Source organism: Neomonachus schauinslandi, chromosome 10 (genome assembly GCF_002201575.2).
Source record: "Neomonachus schauinslandi chromosome 10, ASM220157v2, whole genome shotgun sequence".
NCBI classification, from domain to species: domain Eukaryota; kingdom Metazoa; phylum Chordata; class Mammalia; order Carnivora; family Phocidae; genus Neomonachus; species Neomonachus schauinslandi.
Window position 1 is genome coordinate 102,502,790 of NC_058412.1, and position 18,804 is coordinate 102,521,593.

Below are 18,804 nucleotides of genomic sequence, written 5' to 3' on the forward strand. Positions count from 1 at the left end.
GCACTCTAGAACCTTCTGCCACAGCAGACTGGGGTGGGATCTCGGGGAAGCTGAGAGCTAGCAGTGACTCAGAGGCCTCTGGTTGAACTCTTTCATTTGCAGATAAGGAGACTGAGGCCCAGGGAGATCAAACACCAGGCTCCCAGCCACGTGACCATCCAGCCATCCTCCTCCCTGACTGGCCTCAGTGAGAAGGAATATAGTCAAACATCTCCACACTTGCCGTCAAAGACTCGTGTTAAGAAAAGTATGGTACAAGGGGGGCCTGGGTGGCTCAGTCATTAAGTGTCTGCCTTTGGCTCAGGTCATGATCCCAGGGTCTTGGGATCGAGCCCCACATCAGGCTCCCTGCTCCGCGGGAAGCCTGCTTTTCCCTCTCCCACTCCCCCTGTTTGTGTTCCCTCTCTCACTGTGTCTCTCTCTGTCAAATAAATAAATAAAATCTTAAAAAAAAAAAAGTATGGTAGAAGACAAAAAGGTGGATGATGATAATTTAAGAATTAAGTAAGAATTTGATTTCAAGGTGTGAAAGATCAGAATTGTGTTCACCCCACACCTACTTCAGGGTCTTGGTCTGTCCTTTACAAACAGATTAAAATCCCTGCTTGCCTAGAACCCTCACTTGACCATCGTCTTCTGTTTTAACTATAATGAGCCCTTTCCCCCAAAAGAGAGAGGTTGAAAATTCCTGGTTTAAATAATTTAGCTTATGAAATATATAGATGTATCACTTTCTTGGGGAAAAAGAAGCAAGTGTATGTCTGTCATTGGAATATAACAACTGTTTCTCAAGGGTTAAATATAATTCAATATTTTTTGCCCACTAACAAAAATGAAAGCTGGAAAGAGTTAATATTTCTTCTAGCAGCAGCAACTTGCATTTAAACAGTGAAAAGTTTTGTGGTACCTCTTTCTTCTGTTCAGAAAACCAGCTGGTATCTTTGTTTGAACCTTGTGGCAGTATGTGAAGATCCACCAGGACAGCAAAATTCCCACACTAAAAAGACATTAATGGCAGAGTTAGCTCACACCCAGCAAACAATCAGAGAAAAATCTCACAAATTCCTATGTGGTTGCTCATGATGAAATGGCAACAAAGTTCCCTAGTGGACAGAAACCTTCATATGGGTCAGGGATACACATCATAAACCTACTAGTTTTTGCAAGTTTAATATTTAGGGTAGAAATGCTAATATTTTAGTCATGACAGTAAAGACAAAATATCTCTCTGGGCCACACCTCGAAAGGGGATTGCTCAAGACATCCAGTGGCAGCTGTACGACTATCAGACATAGAAAGAAGTCAAATAGGCCAGTCCTGGGTAGGCTCCAGAAAAGAAGGGTTCCGTGGATAGTCAGGGCAAGTCTTTCTTCTAAGTAGGAAAAAACAGATATAAGCTATTGCATTTTTAGACAAACAAAAGGAATGGCTGGAATAGCACATCTTAGAACAGAAATGGAAATGAGGACAAACAAAAAAGAACCAAGGACAGGAAGGTAGATGCTGAATGACAGTTATCAAAACTAAATTAGTTTTATTAAAATATGCTATAAAACTGTCCAAACCCTGCTTCCTGTCACTGTACAACAGGGTAGCCAATAACCACGTGTGGCTACTGAGCACATGAAATGTGGCTACTATGATTGAGAAGCTGAATTTTAAACTGTATTTAACTTTAATTTAAACAGCCATATGTGGCTAGCCACTCTGTGGCACAGCTACAGACCCTGTAAAATGTAGCCTTATAACTACTCACACCTTATGAGTGATTTCTGAAAATCTCTAACTGTGGATGAGCTAACTCAGAAAGGAATAGAAGACCAAAACTGCAGGTTGGGGACGGTCTCCGAGGCCCAAAGGGTCAGTGATGGCCTGTAGGAAAATGTCACTTCTGCACTTCTTTGGCTAAATAGTTTTTTTTTTTTTTTCCTTTTTAAATCCTGTGCTATAATTCAATGGTGAAAGGAACGTATTTTCAACTAATGACCTGCGAACACCAAACATAAATATGGGAAGAAAATAAAACATGACATTGACATACCATACACAAAAATTAATTTGAGATGGATGATAGACCTCCACATAAAAACCAAAACTGTCTCGCCAAACAGAATAGAAAAAAATTTCTTAGGACCCACAAAGCACAAAATACAGAGGAAAAATATTATTAAATTGAACTCTGTCAAAATTGAAAACCTTTGCTCATTAATAAAATGAATATGTATGTCACAGGCTGAGAGAAAATATTCATAAATGCATGTATCTGACATAAAGGAGTGGCATTCAAAATAAAGAACTCCTACAAGTCGATATTAAGAAAACAAACAACTCAAGCTTGAATAGATACTTCACAAGATAAACAAACAGCTAATAACACATGGAAAAGTATTCAACATCAGTCATCGGACAAATGCAAATTAAAACCACTAAGAGATACAACCCTGTACCTACCAGAATGACTAAAATTAAAAAGACTGACACACCATATGCTGGTAAGGATGTGGAGCAATCCAAACTTTCATACATTGCTAGTGGAAATGTAAGATGGTTCGACAACGTTGGCAAACAGTTGGTCAGTTTCCTACAGTTAAACATACATTTCATTTACTGACTAAGCCAACAATTCCACTTTAGGTATTTACCAAGAAAGATAAAAACATGTGAACAGAAAGACTTGTACTCAAATGTTAGTCGAAGTTTTATTTATAATAGCTAAGACAGAAAACAACCCAAGTCATCAACAGGAGAATAAACAAAGTGTGGTACATTCATTCAATGGAATGCTCCTCACAAAACTACTGATACACTCAACATGGACTGATCTCCACCTTATGTTGAGCAAAGGAAGCCAAGCTAAAAGAATACCTATTGTATGATTCCACTAATATAAAGTTCTAGAGCAGCAAAACTAATCTGTGGTCAAAGCAATCAGATAGTGGGCCACCTGGGTGGCTCAGTAGGTTAAGCATCCACCTTCGGCTCAGGTCATGATCCCAGGGTCCTGGGATCAAGCCCCGATTCAGGCTCCCTCCCTCCCTCTCCCTCTGCCTGCCACTCCCCCTGCTTGTGCTCTCTCTGTCTCTGTCAAATAAATAACAAAAACATCTTAAAAAAAAAAAAAGGCAATCAGATAGTGATTATCTAGGGAGCAACTGAATGAGAATAGGCACAGAAGAACTTGGTGTGGCAATGGGAATGTTCTGTATCTTGGTGGGTTATATGCTAAAGATCAGTTCATTTCAGCATATATAAATTACACATCACTAGTAAATAATTTTTTAAAAGCTGTGTAAAAGCACATTTATATTTACTGACAGTTATATAAAATGTATTATGTCCCTGAAAATGTATGGGTATTTCGGGGAAGACCAAAGTGAAGTTCATCGGGGAAAAAATCATGAAATATGGTGAAAGAGGGTCTCCTACGATGCCAAATAGTAGAGTGTAACCCACTGAACTGCGGTGTACTGTGTTACAACCAGTATTTTATTTTAAAGAAAGAGAATCAAAGGGAATATTTGAATAGAATAAAAAATACCAGTATGTCACATGGTAAGGTCAAGTCTTGTTTTGTGAAACTTATGAGTATGATGACTTATGATGTAAAGCCTCTTACTGTGGACTTGTGATCAAAACTGTTTGAAAACCATACTCAAGTATACTGTTATTCTAAAAGTTTCTTCACAATGCTGATTATAGATTTAACCTTTAAGGAGTATGCTGCCACCAGGTGGAGGTCACATGCCACAACTACATGATCTTAGCCAGGGGTTATTAACCTTTTGTGTGCCATGGACCTCTTTGGGCAGCTGTGAAGCTGATGACATTGGCTAAGAATAACGTTTTTTAAATGCATGAAACACAATGCATAGGACTAAAAAAAAAAATGATTTGACTGAAGTATGATTATCCAAATTAAAAAAAAATTTGTATGTGATTTAGTAATGTATGTACTTGTTTATTAAGGCACTCGCTCTTCTCACATAGTGGTAGATCTAATAACTACCATAAATACAAAGTAGTGGTAAGCATAAATGATATCTTCAGATATGTGCCACAATTATAATATGAAAAGAGATGATTCTAATGGTGACACAAACTGCGAATACTACTATGTTTTAAATACTTAACTTACAGGGCACCTAGGTGGCTCAGTTAGTTAAGTGCCCAACTCTTGGTCATGATCTCAGGGTTGTGAGATTGAGCCCTGTGTCGGGCTCCATGCTCAGCACAGTCTGCTTGAGATTCTCTCTCCCTCTCCTTCTGCCTCTCCCCCAGCTTTGAACACGCATGCACACGCACTCTCTAAAATAAATAAATCTTTAAAATAAATACTTAACTTATAATAAAAAATAAATTGATTAGAATTTGGTTAAAATAAAGATGTAATTTTGTTCCCATCCAAGTTCACTGACCCTCTGAATTCTACCACAGACCTGTTGAGGCTCCATAGGTGGCAGAACAAGAGCCTCTCCAAAGCAACAGGATGTGCCTTACGCACATCTTACTGGGTTTCCTGCAAGTGTTTAATCCTGACTCCTCAAACCAAGTTTTCTACAACCTCCGCTCTATTAGCAAAAATATCTTTTAAAATTAAAAAAAAGGGCGCCTGGGTGGCTCAGTTGGTTAAGCGACTGCCTTCGGCTCAGGTCATGATCCTGGAGTCCCTGGATCGAGTCCCGCATCGGGCTCCCTGCTCGGCAGGGAGCCTGCTTCTCCCTCTGACCCTCCCCCCTCTCATATGCTCTCTGTCTCTCTCATTCTCTCTGTCTCAGATAAATAAATAAAATCTTTAAAAAAATTAAATTAAATTAAATTAAATTAAAAAAAAAAGTGATGCTTGAACAATCTGAATCAATAGTATATAATAGTAGCTTTCTACAGAATTAAACAGCAAGGTCTAATTTTGTATTTTCTCATCATTTCATAACTTTGATCACAAATAACCCAGTGTAAGTTTTATGATAAACAGACTAATTAGAATGTCTTTTTTTTTTTTTTTTTTAATAAATCACGGAATCTTACTCTGGTGTTCAAACTTTCCTGGATTTCAGCCAGACCCCACCACCGGGCACACATGCGGTCTGCCCCCTCCCCGCCAAAAGCAGGCTTCTCCCTCTGCAGTCAGCAGTTCTGAGTTCTCCAGCAAGAGCTCTCTCAAACTCCCACACTAAGCATCAGGACTGTGCCTTTCTAAAGTTCCCTGCTCTCAAAGCTTTGCTGCTTTGCTCCCATGAGTAAACAGACGTTGGGCGGGGGGTTCTCTTACTGCTGCCAGAAGCACAGCCTTCACTTCTCCTTAATTAGGAGGTAATTTCATCTCTCAGCAGATAAACTGTCCAGCTCTCTTCAGAAAGGAGGAACACACTAACCATCACTTCTTTCTTAGGCCTGAGCTGCTCATTTTACACAGGCCAAGTTATCTCTTTAACAGACCAAAGGCTACTAGAAGAAGCTTCGCATCCCATGCGCTGGGTTGTGAGTCAACAGGCCAGGGTGTGATCCAGCTTCTAACCCCCTCCACCCAGAGGTTTCAGCCAAAAGCCTGGGAGTCAACCCTAACTCCTCCCTTTCCCTAGCCCTCCACCAGCAGTCACCAAGTCTTATGGATTTTACTTCTTAAAGAGCTAACCCCCGCCCCCGCCCCCGCCCCCGCCCCGTCTCTTGTTCTGCAGCTCCTATCACCTCCCACTTGGAATATTAGGGCTGCTTCTCTTGGTGTCTTGTGAACTCTCAATGCCCCTATCAGAGCAATCTCTAACATACGTGCTGCTTCTGCCCTCTGCTTCTAATGCACCTCAATGTGTTTAATGAACTTTTATGCATCCTTGAACCCTAGGCAAGGGCATGGGCATCTCTGTGGAGCTTTTCTGAATAGTCTATCACTTCCTCCTCTGGATCAGGCATATGCTTCACATGCTTATTTATTCCTGCACTAAACAGGTGGTCTATGTAGGGGCCACCCCTGCTAGGCTGTTAGCTCCTTGGTATAGACAGACAGGGTCCCAATCTCATTTGACTCTACATTGCAGCAATCAGCACAGGACCAGCTCATAATAAGTGCGTGCGTGCGTGCGTGCTTGTGTATAGACAGCTTTAATCTTCAGTGAGACCATCCTGGCCCTGCCCTCCAGCATCCAGGCCACCACTGCTCTGCCTGGAGAGTCTTTCTCAAGGGGAAGGAAACAGAGCAAGTGCTTAATATTTAATAGACGGAAGAAGGGAATGAGTGAATGAAGACAAGATAAATGCGCTCTGAATTTTGGGCAAACCACAGGCTCATCTGCTAAGTGAGGGCGCTGAGCCCATTCTGGGGACAAGACTGTTCCAATTCAGCCCAGGACACTGATGCATTATAGAACAACTTCCTCCCTCCTTATTCTAGAGTGGCAACAACTACACCGTCACCAGTGGCAAGCAGTCATTTTCTACAGTTTGAAAAAAGGGAATAATACAAGGACCCTACAATTACTTTGCCCTAAACTCACCGCCAGGGGTGGAAGATGTTATCTTCTAATTTTACCCTAAGTGTAAAATAAAGGTGGAAATGCTAACACTTCTCACACATGTAGGTATCTCAGAAGGAGGCTCAGAACGGCGAGATCTGTGTATTCTCTCTCTCTCTCATTCACTCATTCCTTCAACACCCGCTGAGTTTCATAGGGGTACTGGCCAGAACTTGAGGCAGCAACAGAGCACTGCGGTAAGTGTAACCACAGCATACACCAAGGACCAGAGGTGGCCAGGCCACAACTCTGCTCTAGGGAGGCCAGGGCTGAGGGGTATGATTTCTCAGCTAAGTCCTGAGGAAGAGGGCAAGAGGCAGAGAGAGAAAAACAAACAGCACCCACATAGGAAAGAGGCTTGAACAGCTTGCGTGCTCTGGGGACAAGAGTCCAGTAAGCAGAAAGAGGGCAACATCAGCAGATGAGGCCAACAGGGTAGGAGGGTTCCACTGGGCAGGCCAAGGAGAAACAAGACCTGTAGGCTGGAGAGCTCTCTCAGGTAAGGAGTGTGGTGCGTGCGCTGGTGGGGAGAAATCATGGAACCATGCAGACAGGTTTAAAGTCACCCCCAAAACCCAAATAAGAGACAATGGAAGGTGATGGGTGAAGACAAAGGGGTAGATTTGAGAGACACTCAAAAAAGAAAGAAGAGGATGTGGTTGGGTGTAGGAGGAGGAAGAGCAAAGATGATGCTCTAGGCCTGTGAGTAGTGTCAACCATGCCCATGGGGCTGTCCACAGGCAACTCATCCAGATGGGTCTGTTCTGTCACTGGCATTTTATCCTCACCTGTCATCAAGGATTTAAGGCAGGTTGGATTAACAAGGCAAACACTAAAAATAGAGGAAATAAGAAAAACAAGGGTAGAAACATAAAATGAAACCAACGGTAGGTCTGTCCAACATTCCACCATGGTCATAGGTCTCTGCAATATTTGGCTCTGAGTTTGCTAGTTTCCAAAATATAAAAAAAAAAAAAAAAAAAAGCCAATCAGAGTCCATAAGATGAGGATGAATCAGTACTGAAGACAACTCGATCATTCCTAAATATTAAATCTAGAAAGACACTTCTCCTGAAGGTTTTCATGAAAAAACAGAAACAAAAAAACAACACGTCAATTCTCTTCCTGGAATATCAACTTTACTAAAAGGCTTTAAGGAACATATTAAATATTTTCATATCAAAATAAACTGCAGTATGTTACAACATGGAATTAAAAAGTCATGTGGTTTTGAAAGAAAAAGCACAGTTTACAGAGCACCTATTTTCTAGGCATTGTGCTAAACTTTACTTATAGTATTCAACTTAATCCTCACCACTAGCCTATGAAAGAACACAACTGTTACTCACATTTTATAGATAAGGAAGTGGAATCTGAGAAGGTAAGGACTGGTCCAGTATGACATAGTCAGTAAGTGACAGACCCAGGAATCAAATCCAAATCTCTGAATACTCCAAAGCCCACTGCCATGCATTACTTCAAAGGACCTGCTTCCAGAACCCCTGTGGAGGCACATTTAAGGCTGCCTAGCCTGGACCCACCCCACTGTACCTATTCCCTCTAGGGTGAGCATTGGCAGCCGTGTCTATCCATTAGTGCCACGGGACTGAACCAAGGATGCTGCACAGAGTCACTCAGCTCCCTTCCCTGAGCAGAGTGATTCACTCCATCCTGGAAACGAGGCACTAAAAGAGTTCAGATGCTGAAGCTGCCGGTGTGGGATGCCCTCTTGGGTAAGAGAGCAGGGTAGTGGCAAAGCCCCACTGCAGAAGGAGTGGGGCGGGAGGGCTAGTTCGGTAGAAGGCAGGAGGAAAGGGGAAAGTAAAGAATGCAGCAGAGCACTAGGGCAGTAAATCACACTGAAGGTGGGGTGGGGGTTGGGGGGCAGGAACAGTGATCCCTGGACAGTAACAATCCTTACCCAGAGTTAAAGCAGAAGAAAAGTCGACAAATCTTTTGTCAATTTAACCCCCTTGGCCTGCTCCTTACTACAATACTCGCCCAAGGAATCCAAGCTTGCAGTTTACATTCAAGAAAAGCAAGCAGCATACCTTTAGGATGGCATATACGATAAACCAGCAGACAGTTAGGTCAGGGAAGGAGAGAATAAAGGGTCATTCCACTGGATATACACTGTTTCCTTAACCTAACTGCAGAAACTCAAGGGTGAACAAATTGGCAATAACAAGAGTTAAGATTCCTTGAGCATTGATTGTGTGCCAGATACTGTGTGAAGCCCTTTCTGTACCTTATTGCATTTGACTCTCAGGACAACCCAGAGAGTCATAAACGATTACCAGTCAGTGTTCTGGAAACATCAAGAAACTGAAGAGCTCTGCTCTCTTTCACTTGTCGAAGATCCCCAGTGATCACGGCTAGGTTTTGTTCGGTGTGGTGCCTTGCCAACCTGGCAATACCTGGCAGGCCAGGTAGAAGGAACACTATAATCTTAGTAACAGAATGAGACACAGCCCGAATTCAAGATCACAGCATACAGAGAAGGCCTGGAGAAAGCCCTCTGACGACAAACAGGAGAAGGGCCTCACGCAGGAAGTCCGAGGCCATGAATCTCTTCTGATGATGCCCCAGTGCCTTCCACTTTAAGATCCCACCTCCTGGTGGTGTTTCGGTTTACCACCATTGTTTGGATTCTATTTGCACACGTTTGCCCGGATGCGTAGGTTACGAAAGAGCCACACTGAGTCTGGCGCACTGTCTCGTCCTGAATCAGTTCGCTACGGGCCACGCCAGCGTTAATAGGAAAAATCTTAGCAACCAACAAGTCCTTCCCCTGAGCATTCTCTGACACCTTTCAGGCAGGAATAAGCTCCTGTTTGCTGCCACAGCACTTTATTCATGACTCCGTTGTGGAATCATCATAGGCTGTAAACACATGGCTGCATACATCCATCCCCCAGGGGCTGCCTGTGGGGAGGAGCTGCTTTCTGTTACCCTTGGGCTCTCACTGCCTCAAACTGGGCCTGACAGTGAGGAGTGCTTGTTAAATGAATTAAAAAAAAAAAATACATCAATGATAAAAATTACTTTAATGTCTGCCTTGTTCTCTGTCTAGGAGGGATTACCTCCCTCTTACCTGCACCCTGTCCTCAGAATAAGAAACACCACAGAATCAAACACACGGCTTGCAACTAAGTTGGCTCATTTATGAATAGAATAGTGTCACACCAGAAAACAGGCTGTGATGCCCGCTCCTCCGTGCCACACAGTTATTTTCCCACCTTCCAATCAGGCAGAACAATCTGTAAGACCCTGGCGGACTGTGTGAATTCAAACCCCATAACGGGAATATGTGTGGGGGCTTCGTTGGTTGCAAACAGATGACTAGTCCTTTGAGCTCAAGTTTTACCGGCTGAAGGGGATGCAGGGGAGGAAGTGACTTGTCTCAAGTGAAAAGGAATCAGAAGGGGAGGGAGTTTCTGTCTCCTGTTCAGTGTCTGTTGTGGGACTTTTGGCTACAGGTCAGGGATGTACACCTTTCCAGTCACTTGTTTGTTTTTCTTAACAGATTTATTGTCATGCATGGGGAAAGATTCTACATGGGTGAGAAGCAAGTCACAAACGAATGAGAAAGAACACGGAGAAGCAGTGCTAATGGGTTTGATGAAAGGAGGTAAAATACAGTAAGAGGCTGATGTCCTTCAGTAAATTGTCTCTGGTCTCCTACTAAGAAAGAGTTTGGGGATTTTGGCCTAGAGTGCTCATACAGTGGCTCACAGTCTTCCTGGGTAAGGTCTGGGAAGGGAAGTAAAGCTCTGCTGGGAATAAAGCAAAGGCCAACTAAAGTGGTATATATTATAAAATAATGCTTAAATTTAACAGATGCCACTGGAACTTTTAAGGAGCATGTGGGGCTGAATCAGACTCTAAAATCCACTGTGGCAGGGAAAGTGCAGTTAGGAATAAGCCCTCAGCCACTCCTTTTGAAAGATAAAGACTGACTTCATTTCTTGAGACACTTTCCCTGACGATTTTCAAGAAATTGTTCTTTCAAATGTAACCGGCAAGCCACTATTCCTCAGGGGAGTGCCCTGTGGTGTGTGCAGAGTGTGTGCAGCAACGAGGAGCACCATGACTTGGGGGGGGTAGGCCAGACCTGACTTTAAACCCCTGCCCTGCACCTCAATTCTCCCACGCCAGAGGAAGCACCTGCAATGGGAAATGGGAACAGCAATGAAAACACCTTATGGTGGTATCTGAACATGAAATGAGGGTATGCAGATGTAAAGCTTCAGCATGGCTTCAGCCATACAAAGAGCTCAATGGGTTGTTTTGGGGGTTTCTCCCCCCTCCCAAGGCAGAATTTGCTTCCAATTCCAGGGCATATTAAATGAACTCTGAATTGTCAGTTACATAAGATTTACAAACAGGGCACAGGTTTCCACCTATTCCTACTAAGAGCTAATAAATGCCTCATAATTCTTTCATTCAGTTTTACTCTGGCCACACACTGCTTCTTAGAAGAAGAACAGATGGCTTGTAATCACAGCAGATTAAAAATATGAACTCTCCCTCTCATATAGGTCTGCAACAGAGAACGTGAAATGAAAAGATAACCTGAAAGAAATAATTATGTGCTTGTCTATAGGGAACTTGTCTTGAGAGAGTCTTAAATGGCTGGAAAGACAAGCAACATTCATAGTTAGCAACACATAGACCATCAGGAGTGTGTTCAGGACCAACTACGGCCAACCACTTTAGCAATCTGAAAATGGAATTTGATAAATAATAGGGGCGTTAGTCCCCACAAATTCCCCTCACAACTTTAACCAGCATATGAGTTATCAAGAAACTTTGGAATGTGGGTTTGATTTTAAACTCTTCAAAAATTAACATCTTAGAAAATATTCTTTCATATCCCTGAAGAATCTTGAATTCAACCTCAAGAAGAATAAAAGCAGTGCAGCCTTTGAGTTAAAGGAATTTGCCACCAATTATAAATGAATCAGAATGAAAAAAGAAAACCTCTGTAAATATTCCTCTAGTGATCAATGCCTAGAATTCGTGGATTGTTCTACAGGGTGGTCAACCTTGGAGGGAAATTTATTGAAAGAGGAAGGGAGATACAAGATAGATGGCACAATTTTCCAACTTCCTTGGTGTGGGGACAAAGAGTGTTTGATGAATACTGTGGTGAATCTGGGTGACTTAAAGGAATTCTGTTTATTTGGTTAAATGTAAAATAATGTAAGGAACCCTCCACATCCGTATGTTTCCTCTGGAATCCTCTCATCTACTTTCAAATATAACAAAGGACTTGCCAGATGAAGCTATGGCATGTACTCTCTGTTCAATCTAGTTGTCATTTAACTTTTTGTGGGGGTATTAATATTGTTGATAAAGGGGGCTACATTTGCTCTTCTAAACTGAGTCAGGGTAAGTAGTGCTTCCAAAGGCAGCTTAAAGAGGCCAAAGATAAGGCTACATGTAACCTTGACAGAAGGGCACAAAGAATACAAGTACATGTCTGCAAACCAAAACACAAGCTCAGAGCGAGGACTTCCTGAGGCCTATGGCACATGAAAAGCTTCCACCTCAGCATGGCTCAGGCTTACCAGAGCTTCGGAGAGGCCCAACCAAGTCAAGCGCAAGCTTCATCTCTGCCCTTGGCCATACTTATTGTCCTGGTTCTGCCAGTTCAGGAAAGCAATCTGTGTGCACAACCCTAAGGATATTTACCCACTGGAGCCTAGATAGAGAGCCTTAGCTCTCAAAGTACCAGCAGCATCAGAATCTCCTGGAGCTTGTCTGCTATGCAAATTCAGACCTAGCCAATTGGGAATTTTAGGGATACCCTGTGTTTTAAAAACAAGTTTTCCAGGTGATTCTGGTGCAAGATCAAGTTTAAGAACCACTGCTGTAGGTCACTGTGTCTCCCTGAAGACCATTTGTGGCATTCTCAGGATGATACAGGACATTTTTGGAGGTTACAATAAAAAGGAAGGAAAAAAAAAATCTGATCAGGCTTCACCATGTAAAAGAATGGAAGGTGGCAGGCAACACACCAGAACTGTGAAAATATTACAATTCTAAAACTCACAAGTAAAGAACATCACCATTTTATCACAATGATAAAATAATTCCCTTAAAGTTGTAAGAAACTCAAATTATGATTTTCCTTAAAAAGAAAACATAAAAACCTTCTAGAGGTGAATGTGATGTGCAGCCAGGGTTGAGAACCACAGATACAATAATGTCTTGCTGAGAACCTTAAAAACTCATCTCTGGCTTAGGATGATAAAGATGGTGACAGAAATCCAATGGGAAAACATGACCTATCTGTCAGATTGAGATGGAGCCTTGGGCAGAAATAGAAAGGAAGGAGGTTGTAAACCCCACAAAGACGGGGAGGTGATACAGTGGCACTTCAGTCCTTTAAATGAAGTTAGATCACTGGTTTGGAGGGAAGCTGTCCCAGGGCTCAAGGATGGGCACTGTACATGGCTCGGCCACAGAGATGATGAGGGGGCACTGCAGTTGCAATGAGCTCCTAGAGAGAGGCAAATGACACTGCAATTTGCAAAAGGGGGAGAAAGACAGATTTGGCAACTACAAACTTAATCCCTAACAGATTAGAGGGATCTGGAAGAAAACCCAAGGTACAAAAAACTAACTTCATACTCTTCTTTAACAAGGTTCCCAGACGTCCTTTTGCCTGAACCACTCCACCAAAACGGCTTCTGTTAAGATTACCGATGACCTTCATGTAGCCAAGCCCAATGGTCGGTTCTTGGTCCTCATGTTACTTGACCTCTCAGTGCCATCTAAGAAAGTGGTTCTTCCACGTGCCCCTGGAAACCCTCACTTCTAGGATACTCTGCTTTCCCGGTTCTCCTTCTTCCCTGGCCACTGTTTCTCAGTCTCTTCTGCTGGCTCATTCCCATCACCCTGAATCCAAACTGACCAGAGCTCAGTCCTTAGACCTCTCCTGTCTCCACCTACACCCTCACCAGTGTCCAGGTTTCAGTTCGCATGCTGAAGACACCTAGAGTTCCTGCTCCAGCCCAGACCTCCTCCAAGCCCTACATATATACATTCAACATGTCCATTTGGATGTCAAACAGGCATCTATAGCCTAACAAGCTCAAAACCAAACTATTGATATTTTACCCTCAAACCTGCTCCCACCAGGTATTGCTAAAGCTGGCTTGGTAAATGGCAACTCTGTTCTCCCAGTTGTTCAGGTCCAAAACCGTAGAGTCATCTTTAATGCCGCTCTTCTCTCATAGTCTACACCTAATCTGTTAGCAAAACCCTACCAGTTCTACTTCCAAAAGGGCCTTCCTGGGACACAGAAAGAGCTCACTAAATATTAATGAGTGAATCTCTGAATGAACAAATGAATGCTGGTGAAGAAAAACCAGAAAAAATAGGGGTGGAAGAAACAATGATTAGGTGGATTCATAACTAGTTCAACAGCCATAACTACTGGAGCCATGAATGGCTAAAGAACAACATGGAGGGCGATGATAAAAAGCTTTTTCCTTGACCCTGGTCTTGGTCCAATTTCTTGGCAGTGACATGGAAGAAGGTATGAAGATACAGTGTCAACAAAAAAAGTGGCTGATACTGCATGGGATGGAATAATGAATATTTGGGGTAGCAAAAATGATCTGGCAAAAAAAAACCCAAAACTGAATCTCTGTGACTCAGGGACACTTAAAATTGGGTTATGAGGATGAGCTAAAGTAAGTAGTTAGATCAATTTAGCTAAATGGAATTTAACAAGGATATATGTAAGGGCCAACCTTTGGCTCCAAAAAACCAACCATCCGAGCACAGAGGTACTCTTAAGCAAGAGTCAGCCCTATGAGTGGGCAGCATAATGCTGTAGCAGTCAATGATGGCAATTTCATTTTAGGTTACTTTAACAGTAGCAGCTAGAATAAACATTATGATGGCTATGCTTTATGCATTTAGTGTTCAATTAGTTTCAACATACATATTGAGACAAACTGTATTAGAATAAGAATGGCACTTAAAAACATAAGGATCAAGTGAAGAAAGTAGAATGAATCACTTTTTTAAAAAGAAGGAAAACCAGGATGAAATAATATTAACAGGACTTTTATTTTTTTTAAAGATTTTATTTATTTGACAGAGAGAGAGAGAGAGAGTGAGCACACAAGCAGGGGGAGCAGCAGAGGGAGAAGGAGAAGCCAAATCCCCGCTCAGCAGGGAGCCTGACATAGGGCTCAATCCCAGGACCCTGGGATAATGACCTGAGCCAAAGGCAGACGCTTAACCAACTGAGCTACCCAGGCACTCCTTAACAAGACTTTTAAAGGTGGAAAAACAACCCTTTTAGTTCTTTAGGGCCTTAAGAAATAGAGAACCAGGTGGGAGCAGATAAACCACATTAGCAAGACTTTCCGATGGGAAAATGATATCCCATGGGAAGAGGTGTGCTCACCACCCAACCCAGGAGATCAAAGCATAAAGCACATGAAATGGGTAACTGCATAAACTGTTATCACAGGTCACTGGTCTAATTGTGAGGAGTGATGAAAATCACACAAGAAAAGACGTGCTACTGACTTGCTCCATTTTATCAATTAGCCACTTAAACCCTCCAAAGCACTACCGGTCACTGGTTTGGAGTTTTTTAGTGTACCCCTAAAGATATGGGCTTACTGACCTCAAGAACCAGAGAACTTATCTTCTTATGAGACACTTTAACAGGGACGCCGGGGTGGCTCAGTCAGTTAAGCATCTGCCTTCAGCTCGGGTCATGATCCCAGGGTCCTGGGATTGAGCCCCGCATAGGGCTCGTTGCTCAGCGGGGAGCCTGCTTCTTCTGCCTGCCATCCCCCCTGCTTGTGCTCTCTCGCTCTCTCTCTCTCCCTCTGACAAATAAATGAATAAAATATTTTTTTTTAAAAAAGGGCCACTTTAACAAAGAAAGCTTGGACTTTAGAATCAGGCAAATGAGTGTCCCAACACTGGCTGCACCTTCTATGATTATATGGTCTGGGGCAAGTTTTTCAGCCTCTGTGTCTTCATCCCCTTGTCTGTAAAATGGGGTTAGGGGGTTAGGGTTCCTACAGAGATGTTGTTAGGATTAAATTCAAAGAGAAGAAAATAGAGTACAATGACAAAGAGCAGTTAATGAACAAATAGGGAATAGTTAACAAATAATGATACCTTGTTCTCAGTCTCAATATTCCAACTAATGAGGGTCACAAAACTGCCCAACACCGCCCAAAAACTTACTTTGGTGACTGAAATGCTTTTTTTTTTTTTTTTAAGATTTTATTTATTTTTTTGACAGAGAGAGACACAGTGAGAGAGGGAACACAAGCAGGGGGAGCGGCAGAGGGAGAGGGAGAAGCAGGCTTCCCGCAGAGCAGGGAGCCTGATGCAGGGCTCGATCCCAGAACCCTGGGGTCATGACCTGAGCCAAAGGCAGATGCCCAACGACTGAGCCACCCAGGCACCCCAATGTTTTTTTTTTTTAAGATTTTATTTTTAAGTAATCTCTACACCCAACACAGGGCTCAAACTTACAACCCCTAGATCAAGAGTCACATGCTCTTCCAATTGAGCCAGCCAGGTACCCTAGAAATGCTCTTTATCTGTGCTGTCTGATACCTTAAGTCACAAGCCATAAGAAGGCCTGAAATGAGGCTAGTGCCAATTTTGGTTTTTATTTCATTCTTATTAATTTAAATTGGTTTATTTGTGATTAATTTATTATCTTGAATAGCTGCAGGTAAGCTAGTGGCCACCATACTGGACAGCAAAGATACTTCCCTAAAGTGACTCCTTGTTCAGAAATCCTGGTTCTGTTACTTTAGTGAGAGAATAAAACCAAAAGAGCAAACAAAATTGGGAACCCCATACTAGGAAGTGCCCAGTGATGCAAGGGGATTCCCATCCCGCAGGGAATTCCAGAAGCCTCCTCAGGACAGCATGTGAGGGAACAATAGGGACTAACCTGGGAAATTTCTATGAACTTTACCAAGGATGGTGCTGATCCAATAGAACTGTTTTATGTAAAGGTGTTTTCCTTGTAAACAGAAAATGAAGCAATAAAAATTGTTACTGCCAATTAGAGGATTAAGAAGTTTAAGTTTCCCTTCACCTCTCACCCCTTTCACTGTGACCCTGCTTTATCCAATGAGAGAACAAGATTCAAGGAGAATTCTTAAAATTATTATTGCGGCCACAATAATCGTTCCTAATCCCATGGCTTTCTCCAAGAATGAACCTTTTAAGTTTGGTGCTGAATTTCCCTTCCTACTCTGCTCTGCTTCTCAGAGCTCAGGACACAATCCCCTAACCACTCTCATCACTACTTCATCAAGTTTCTACAAAATGAGCATGAGTTCAAAGGGAATTTTCAACCAATTCATGCCTAAGGCAGGAAATTGAAATACCAAGTGCAATAGAAGAATGTTAGACAAACACAGGCGAGATCCGCTGGTGAGAGCCCGAGTTTTTTCTCCCCCGACCCATTTTTCAAGAACTACAAAGAGGAATAAAGGGAGGTGGCTAATTGGTCACAGGACTTGTTTTAGAGCCACCTCTACTTTCCTTTTCTAATTGACTGCTGGGAATAACACCCTCTTCAAGGACTACTCAGAGGCGAAACGTGCTGGGACAGGAGACCCACTGATGAAATGGCTTCAGAAGCTGAAGATCATTAATTAGGAATATTGAGAGTGACGTTGAAAGCTTCGCTGGAACAAGTAGGAGGCACAACTCGGTATCAGCTGCGACCTACACATTAGCAATTAAGCCCTGTGAAGGCTCTCAGTGGAAAGTTACAGCTCCCAGGCATTCCTCCTTGGATGAGTGAAGTCTCCTGAGGCAACTGAACTCTGAAGACAGTAGCATTGACTCTACAGTAGTATTTCCAACAACCACTATTATATATGTACGCTTGAGTCTCAGGATTCGGTGTCTTCCAAGCACCACTACCCATTGCCTGAAATACCATCTCTTAAACTTGAGCATGCATCCAATTCACCAGGAGGGCGCGTCACAAATGCAGATTGCAAAGGCTCACCCCCAGAGTTTTCTGATTTCATAGGCTTGAGGTGGGGCCAAGAATTGGCATTTCTAACAGACTCATGGGTGATGGAGATGCTGATGCGGCTGGTCCGGAGACCACACTTTGAGAATCACTGGCCTAGAAATAGGGGTTTGCAACCCTGGCAGCGCCTTACAATCACTTGGGGAATTTTTAAAGATTATGTCCAAATTCTACCCCAGACCAATTAAATAGATTCTCTTGAGATGGCGCCTGGGTACCACTATATTTTAAAAGCTCCCTATCTGATGTAATATGCTAGCTGGGTTGAGAACCACTGCTGAAAAGATCACCTTCGAACTATTTAAATCTGGAGATTACACACACTCTCACAAACTATAGACAGGAAGGCAGATCCTGGCATCTGCTTGACTCCACTTACCCTTATGTGGTGATATTTCACTGGTCATTTTTTTCCCCCCACAAACAAAAGTATAATAATCCTTCTTGTACCAGCAAACCACACATTCATTCTCTCTCTCTCTCTTTCTCTCTGTCCAAGAATTCTCTGAAGATTTACTAATTACAACAACTGAAGATCTATGAACACTGGTAAATCTGTTAATCCCCTGAAAATACTGTGGTAACGAATGAATAAATTTTGAAATGAGAACCCTACAACAAGATGAATAGCACATAATGATTCTTAAACATTCAAAATCATCTAACATCTTCCTTCCTTCAATCTCTTTTCTCTTCTCCTCAAATTCATTTTCCTTCTTTGCAAATCAGATTCTGTTTCCTCATCTCTACACATCATTTGCCTGCTTCTAGTCTTCCCTCATTATCTCTGCCTTAAAATGACAAGTATAAAGTTTAGAGTTATTCTTATGAAATAGTTTTATGATGCCTGCTCCTAATTTAATAAAAAAGGGAACTAAATATTTTTCTTGGTGAGAAGAAGCTAAATCAAATTATTTTTGGTATGTACCTCCTGATTAACTCTGCCTTGGGCATTAGCCCTCAACAAGAAACCTATTTCCCACCCTGAATTCCTCAAATTAAGAAACCTTCTGGCTTAAATATACCATGTGTCCTACATCAGTACCTACTGATTAAGTGTGACAGTGCGGTGTACCTCCAAGTATTTAAGGCTAAAGAAGAAGGAATATATCATTCATAATCCAGATATGTGGTTCTTAGGCAAAATCACCACCATCTTCCACCACCTGTCCACCCCCAATGTGCAATGTCTGGAGACATTTGGGGTTGTCACAATTGGCACCTAGTGGGAGAGAGCACAGA

At 42.4% G+C, this 18,804-nt stretch overlaps 1 protein-coding gene across 1 annotated transcript in view; it reads right to left on the bottom strand.

Annotated features, from left to right (window-relative positions):
- LOC110579692 (SLX4 interacting protein) overlaps nucleotides 1-18,804 on the bottom strand; it is a 117,973-nt gene that overhangs the window by 64,547 nt on the left and 34,622 nt on the right. The window contains exons 2-3 of the mRNA XM_021689341.1: nucleotides 7,224-7,338; nucleotides 908-997 (exon numbers count right to left, since the gene is read on the bottom strand). Coding sequence (XP_021545016.1) covers nucleotides 908-997; nucleotides 7,224-7,338 — 205 coding nt within the window. The remainder of the gene's footprint in view (nucleotides 1-907; nucleotides 998-7,223; nucleotides 7,339-18,804) is intronic.